The sequence below is a fragment of the Panthera pardus genome, unplaced genomic scaffold, assembly GCF_024362965.1.
Source record: "Panthera pardus isolate Hobbes unplaced genomic scaffold, ASM2436296v1 HiC_scaffold_6, whole genome shotgun sequence".
NCBI lineage: Eukaryota > Metazoa > Chordata > Mammalia > Carnivora > Felidae > Panthera > Panthera pardus.
Window position 1 is genome coordinate 96,379,715 of NW_026526991.1, and position 8,178 is coordinate 96,387,892.

Genomic DNA, 8,178 nt, shown 5'->3' on the forward strand with positions numbered 1-8,178 from the left:
TAATTACGTTGCTTATGTTATCAGACACCCTTAATTTCCCCTTCATTGTCTTCTTTATAGGGTTCTTATTTGAAGACTTCTGAGAGTTGAAATGAGCTCTCTTTAGGAAAGGCAGAAATAGAAACCAAGTAAATGGCTTTGTTTCTTTCACAGCTGGTCCTTTGGGATCCTGCTTTATGAGATGGTGACTCTAGGTAAGGAGGGTCCCTAAAGTAGTATGTACCTGGATGCAAATATCCAAGTATGTTTATTTGAGTGGGGGGTGACATATTCTATGAGGAGAGGTTTCCCTACAATCTCAGGTTTTAACTGGGCTGACATGAAATCCCCCTCATCCTTTTAGCTTTTTTTTTTTTTTTTTTTTTGCTTTCTTTTCCTTAACACTTTACCAATTCCAAAGCATATTTTAAAGTCCAAAGAATAATTCCAAGGGTGATTTTGTATAAACATAAATGTATTGTCCTGAGATGTATTAATCCATTTGATTGAGAAAATGCAGTATTTTCCCGTGCTTGGGGAGTAGAGGGCACGTCTCATTTCTCACTTTGCTTTGTTACTTTTGTAAAGACTCAACATTATCCTAAATTTTCAGGTTTTTTCCTCCCAAACACCTTTTCTACCCCCCAGACTTTCTAAGCTGTGTCCTTACTTGATCACCAGGGAACACTTATATTGTCTCTGGTATTTTCCCCTTGGCTCCACCTTTTGCAGGCAATTAGCCCCAGTGCATGAAGAGTCATGTTATAGTTGGTATTCTAGAGGACCTAAGGTTCCCTTGCTGCTCTCCTTTTTTTCCATGCCAACAGGGGCACCGCCATATCCTGAAGTTCCTCCAACCAGCATCCTGCAGCATCTCCAAAGAAGGAAAATTATGAAGAAACCAAGTAGTTGCACGCATACCATGTAAGTGGCTTTTAGGACCTACTCTCCTCTCATTACAATGCCTTTTTGATCCCCATCGATCTTGCCCTTCTAAAGTGGCTCAGATGATCCCTATCTGTCCTTTATGTGCTAATATACAGCCTTAGACATACCTATGCGGTAAAATACATCTGCTCATATGTCATATATATTTACATATGTGTATATGTGTGTGTATATCTGTGTACACACACACACAATGTTGAAGCAACTACTGAGAACTATATGAGGGTTCTAAGTAGATAAAGTTTAGCTCTTTCAGAACCTTCTAAAATAGGTAAGGAGGGGACCAAATCCAACGCAAATATAGTAGTGTTTTGTCTGTCTAAATGTCAGTATCAGTCAGAGACTGCCAGCCTCAGCTCTAATATGGCTGCCATAAAATCCATTCCCCTAGTTACTCACTGGCTCTCATTAGCATTTAACTTTTAAAAACTATGGACTATCTATTTTTTTCCAATTCTGATCAAATTAGAAGTCAACCAGAAGAAGGAGGGTAGGAAGAAATTAGAAAGATGGGAGGAATAGCCAATAATGTCAGCAGAAAGGGACAGGTGGTGAGCCAATGCAGAGGCAGAAAATGGAAAAATTAAAAATTACACACAGAGTTTCAAAACCAATGAAGTACAAAAAGGGCTTGTTAAAGAATATAAGGAAAGGTTAAAATATTTATAAGAAGTCAGGGGAGAATATATTAATATACATTTCTTATAAAATTATTGGTATTTATAAATTTTTCAGCGTTGAAAGGGTAAATTTCCATCACCTGAGTTTCACATCAATGAACAGTGACTGTATCAAGCAGATTATAAGTGTTAAATATCATAACTATATATATATATGTATACACACACACACACATACACACTCACACACATGCATATATATATAGTATAATAATACTGCTTGGATACACTGGAATGATTGTTGAAAACTTTCTTGTTGACTTTTTTAATGTGTAAAAAGCTGTCCTTTATATTGGTGGGGGGAGACACTGAACCAATAAAGTATCTGATCTTCAAGAATTTAGTATTGGGATGAGGAGATATCTAAAAGCAATATGAAAATCAACATAAAATGGGAGGCCATATAAAAGAATGATGAAAAGTTCAGACTCAGGTCATAGAGTCAAAAAGACACATGTTCACTCCTAGTCCTGCTACTTTACTGAACATTGTTGACTTTTCTTGAAATACGTATAATGATAATCCTACCTCAATGTTATTGTGAGGCTAAAATAAAACAATGCATGTTAAGTTCCACTACCATGCCTTATAAAATAAGTAAGTTCTTGCTAAATGTTATCAGTGTTATTAAATTGGCATCTTTTACACTGTATGACAGTGAGGAGTGTGGGAGATGCAGTGTGGGCTGAGGTTTTTAAGGGAAGGTTGAACAGAAGAATTGAGACCTAAAACAAACCTGCAGGAAATGATGACCATAGAGGGTATTCAAGGAATTGGGCATAGCATCAGCAAAGACAGAGTTGGGTGTTAAAAACCACATCTAAGGCATTGCAAGACACTGACTTAGCTGGAGGAGAGGGTTCAGTTAGGCAAGGTCTCTGAGGCAGAGAAGCTAGCAGGGAGGATGTCAGCTTTACATGGGAGCCACTGTAGGTTCTTGAGAGGGATGAGACATGAAAAAAGTGTCTGATAACAGACATTATTCATTCTTTGTAAACTGGGCTGAAGAGAAGACAGCTTAAGGTGGTAAGTACTTTTATCTAGATTAAGGCAATTTCCTGGAGAAGCTAAATAATAAAAGAGGGAAATGGCCTGGGTTAATGAAAGGAAATATCTAATTAGCTAATTACTCAAAATAATATGAATCATATTATTCTTCTTATTGTATTCTTCTTCTTTTATTTCTTATTTTCCTGGCTTAGTGTAGCTTTTACTGGGAGACACCCTATAGCCATGGCCTGTCATGCTACAAGTCAGTAACATCTAAAGATGAGAAACACTTAACTTGTGAGAGTTTTTGGTAATAGAATGAAAACAACTGCTTTGTCATACCGATTCCAGTTTGAGAAATCCTCAGTCATTCCTACTATAATTTTTTTTTTTTTTGGAGTTTACTTATTTATTTTGAGAGAGCAAGCAGGGGAGGGGCAGAGAGAGAGGGAGAAAGAGAGAGAATCCCAAGCAGGCTCCGCATGGTCAGCGTGGAGCCTGATGCAGGGCTCCAACCCACGAACCACAAGATCATGACCTGAGCGGAAACCCAAGAGTCAGACGCTTAACCGACTGAGCCCCCCAGATGCCCCCAGTCATTCCTATTATAAAAAGGGCCCTGATGAGAAGATGATGTTAAGAGATTTAGTATTAGGAAAAGAAAGGAATATTATTCCCTGGGAAGAATATGAGAGGACAATGAGAAGTAGATTAAAGAATCGCGGGGTGGTGGTTGTTGTTAAGTTTTACTGGAAGAGATGTGTTCCTCAAATATTTGCCTTGTCAAGGAAGTCGGTTTCTCTTGCTCCCCTTTCAGGTACAATCTTATGAAGTCTTGCTGGCGCTGGAGTGAGGAGAGCCGCCCTTCACTCAAAGAGCTACACTCACGCCTCGAAACTGCCGCTCGATCTGCCAATGACAAGGCTGTGTTGCAAGTGCCCGAGCTGGTGGTGCCTGAGCTGTATGCAGCTGTCGCAGGTATCAGCCTGGAGAGCCTCTCCTACAGCTACAGCATCCTTTGAAGATCCTCGGGCACGAAACATTGACGGGTGATCACATCCTATTGGAAAGAACTCCTCCAAGGACAGAAAACGGCTTTCTAGCGGGGCATAAAGGGAGAAATAGGACCTTCCCCTACACATTTCCCTGGATACCTGAAGTGATGCGAGATGAGGCTCTCCACACCGTCTACCATGGAGACTGAGGAGTACAGTTTCATCTCTGCTGTCTCAGTCCTGAAGATCCAGGGTAGACTGTGGTGGATAGTAGCGTTGCAAAGAAGGGCTTGGAAATCTCCAGTGTTTGTCTGGCATTGCACTCATAAGCTGGCCCTCCCACCATAGGCTGGTTTCCTCTTGAAGCATACCTTTACCTAACTTATTACAGGGCCCAGAGAAGTTGCAGTCAGCTGAGGGAATAGAAAGCTGACAAAGAAGTTGATGAGAAAGAGAATTAAAAGGAGTATAGATGTGGACCAAGGTCATCCTTCAGAGAGGTGGTGGAGGAAGGAGATAAAGTTCTTCAATCCTGGTCCATCCTTGCGGGACTGGAGGAGGACCAGGAAGGAAAACTTCTGAGCTTCCCTTTGGGTACAGATAGGAGAAAGATGGTCTCCTTTTATCTACTTATGAGACAAGTGAACTCTGCTGGAAATACTTTTAACTAGAAGCTGGAGGGGTCCTTTCATGATTAAGAACATTCAACATCTATTGTTCATCTGACTAGCTTCCTGGTCCCCATAAGACTAGGGAAACTGAGCCTAGAGAGTCCATTAGGCTGACAATGAATATACAGTTGACCCTTGAACAATATAGGTTTGAAATGTGTGGGTTCCCTTACACATGGATTTTTTTTCTTGATAAATGCAGTGCAATACTGTAAATGTATTTTCTCTTCCTTATGATTTTAACATTTTCTTTTTTCTAGTTTATTTATTGTAAGATTACAGTATATAATACATAGAACATACGAAATATGTGTTGATTGACCGTTTATGTTTTTGGTAAGGCTTCTCGTCAACTGTAGGCTATTACTAGTTAAGTTTTGGAGTCCAAAGTTATATACAGATTTTTGACTGTGCAGGTGTCGGCGCACTTAATCCCTGTGTTGTTCAAGGGTCACCTGTACTATGTACTTAATAAGTAGGAAATGTGAATGCTTAGTAGTCCAGAAGGTCTTTAAAAGGGTTAGAAAACTATGTCATCTGAGACAGAAGGATGGTAGTTTCTGCTTTTCAATCATTCACTGATGTACTGTGAAACTTCATTAAATTAATATTTATTGGGTAAAAATAGGATTTTCTAGTAGATAGCTGCCCAGATCTCTATAATAGGGAGCATGAAAGTAAATAAATGGAAATTAATGTCAACAGAAAAATTCAAGAGATAATCTACATTGCCAGAACACTGATTCCTCACGTGTAAATGGGGATAATACCTACCTCACAGGGTTGTTGTGAGGACTGAATGAGAATATATATATTTGGACAATATTTGGCACATATGTGCTCAATAAATGGTAGTTTCGTTATTTTTTCCCTTCCTACTCATATCTATTTCATTTAAAATCTGCTGTAGCCAAAAGGAGAACCTCAGTCTGCCAGTAACACTACAAGGCAGGACATGCTTAAAGGTGGTATGATACAGGGACGCCTGGGTGGCTTAGCTGGTTAAGCGTCTGACTTCAGCTCAGGTCGTGATCTTACGGTTTGTGGGTTCGGGTCCCGCATTGGCCTCCGTGCTGACAGCTCAGAGCCTGGAGCCTGCTTCAGATTCTGTGTCTCCCTCTTTCTCTCCCCCTCCCTTGCTCACACTCGGTCTCTCTCTGTCTTTCAAATAAATAAGTAAATGTTAAAAACATTTTTTTAAACAAGTCTCACATGACTAAAATAATGAGGTCATCGTTTTTGTGTGAGCTTCTGGATGATGATAGTAGCCTCCTACTGTTTAAAAATACTGAAAATATCATGATGATGACAATTTATCTGAACAAGTTATCTGTGATTTTAAAGAATATTCTGGGTGCTCTGGAGGGACATCTAAGGCTGCCATAGGAAACATAGCTGGCAGCTGAAAAGTTTGTAGAAGTTGGAATCCTGATGGAGTCACGATGAGTCATTCAACTGAATAATGATTCTTGCATCTGTAGGAATACCACAATGATTCCTCAGGATTTAAATGGGTGTTAAGCTGCAATAGGGAGAAGGGAGATAGAGTGGCTTGGCACAAAATGATAAAGTCCTATGGAATCTCGTTGTTTCTTGCCTGTTCACATAAGTCAGATTTACAAAATACTTATGTATTTATTCAAATGTTTTTAAAAAGGTGTTAGGGCCAACTGTGCCAGGCATTGTTCTAGATGTTGGATAAAACAGAGGGCTTTTGATTACAGTCTGGAAAGAGACTGTATGTATATATTTGTGTAGGTATAATTATAAATTATGGTTAAGCGCTATGAGGAAAAAGTATAGGATAGTAGAATGAGATATAAAATGAGGGCCTCCCTGAAGAGATGGTATTTAAACCCAGACAAAAAGTGAGGAGAGGAACCATCCAGGAGAGGGACTATATGTGTGAAAACTCTGGGGCAAGGAAAAAAAAAAGCATAATTTATTTGAGGAACTGCAAATAGGCAAGTGGATGGGGACATATTGAAGTTAGGAGAAAAGTGGTGCATAATTAATGGGAGAGCTGCTCTTTCATACTGCATGTTAAAATATGTTCTGGTAGGAGGGAAATCAGCAATCAGATGATTGCTATTTAAAATTTGACCCATAATTTTATTTGTTTTTCTGGATACAGGTTTGGAAAACTGGATTCAGTAATTGTTCATTCTAAGAAAACTGGGTCTTTTCCTCACTTGGCCAGGCTCTTTCCAAAAGGAGGATTATATTTCTGGCATTTCGACTGGTCAGACAGTCATCGTATTTCCGAGCTAATGAATGGAAAAGAGAATTAAAATATCTACCATTCAATTATGTTGAATCTGGGATAGCCTTTGTATTATTGTTTTGATTCCCTCCTTCCCTTGATCCCGTTTTCCCAATTTATGCTTTATTGTTCAAAACAGCTTCTAACACAGCCAGGAACTGAGCAAACATCCACCTGGATACAGTGTCGAATTCAAAGTTGAAAATGTGGTCTAACTTAGAATAGTCTGAAACAGTAGTTTCAAATCATGCTTAGGCAGAACACTAGTGTTTTTCACGGTAGATTTAGGTATTTTATTATTAAAATGGAATAATTTCTTCACCATTTTTAAAGAAAAAATAAGCTAATGGACAGAATCCTCTTAATCTTAACCTTTATATAATAATTTTTATTAAATTTTTGCTTTACCATATCTCATTTGAACAAATAAATAGGGCAAGTACAATGGAAAACTGGGGATTTTTAAGTATAGCTTAATTTAGAGACTGTTTTTACTTGTTTTGAAAGTAAGGGTTAGCGGTCGTGCTTTGTGTTAGAAGCATATAATATTGTCATACACTGGAAAAAATTATTAGTTTGAATGATGGAATTAAATATATCATCATGTCATAATAATGTAGCAATAGTGTTCACCATATATGAACATATCTGAGAAACAATGATGTGAAAATTTTGGTATTTCTGCAGGATAGTGTTTCTCTTACTAAAAAAGCAATACCACTGAGTGATTAAAATGACATTATGTTAAAATTCCATAGAGAAGGTATTATAGAAGAGAGAAGAGAAAGGTGGGTGGATGGAATAAAGGTTGAAATAGACCATCTCATTCTGACAGTAAAAAAAAAAACTTTAAATTACCTTAGACTGCTGTTTTAGATTATATAATATTCTTGATTTATTACTCTGGTCCATTTAATGGAAGGAGATAGTCCTGGAAGCTTTTGTTCTGTAAATACAAAAGTAAACTATTCAAAAGCTACTGATTATGAAAAGAAAAGAAAGGAAAGGAAGAGAAGAGAAAAGAGAGGAGAAGAGAGGAGAGCAGCCGAGAGGAAAAGAAAGAAAAGGACAACAAAAAACCTGTCCTCTCTAGTGTTTATCTCACGAAATTCATAACATATTTCTGAAAATTATAAGTAGGAATAACTTGATAATTTTAAATAGTGAGGCAAAAGGCAAAAGAAGTGTGAGGATAAACCAGATTTGAGAGACCAAAAAAAGAAAGAGTTTTAGATGCAGGGAAAATCAGAACGTTTAAAAAAGACTAAATTAACACTTAAGAAATAACCATCTCTGACCATAGCCCTCTGACTTGATTCATTACCATGAAGCTGAAAACACTAAACTTAAAATTCATTATTTTATCAGTGAATATTGTGTATTTGACTAAATCATGAAGCCTTATTTTCAACTGGAGTTGGAAATAAAATGTGTATTTCTTAACTGCTTCAGAAGGGTCTTTTAAAGCTAACCACAGATAGGTTACATTAGCGAAGACAGAAATAATTCTTTACTTGGCTTCATTTAGGCCGCCCTAGACATTTATTTTCATAAATGAACTGTGGTGATACTAGTAAGTATACTCTAATTTGAAGCCTACAGCAACTGGGATTCAGATTTATCAATGTTTGAAAAATATTTTCACTATTTCC

At 37.8% G+C, this 8,178-nt stretch overlaps 1 protein-coding gene across 2 annotated transcripts in view; it reads left to right on the forward strand.

The window, feature by feature from the left end:
• STYK1 (serine/threonine/tyrosine kinase 1) overlaps positions 1 to 5,135 on the forward strand; it is a 45,060-nt gene extending 39,925 nt beyond the window's left edge. For both annotated transcript variants that reach the window (XM_019451966.2, XM_019451965.2), the window contains exons 8-10: positions 154 to 194; positions 807 to 903; positions 3,415 to 5,135. In XM_019451966.2, the coding sequence (XP_019307511.1) occupies positions 154 to 194; positions 807 to 903; positions 3,415 to 3,619 (343 nt within the window). In that variant the 3' untranslated portion in view covers positions 3,620 to 5,135. The remainder of the gene's footprint in view (positions 1 to 153; positions 195 to 806; positions 904 to 3,414) is intronic.
• Positions 5,136 to 8,178: the final 3,043 nt, after the last annotated feature.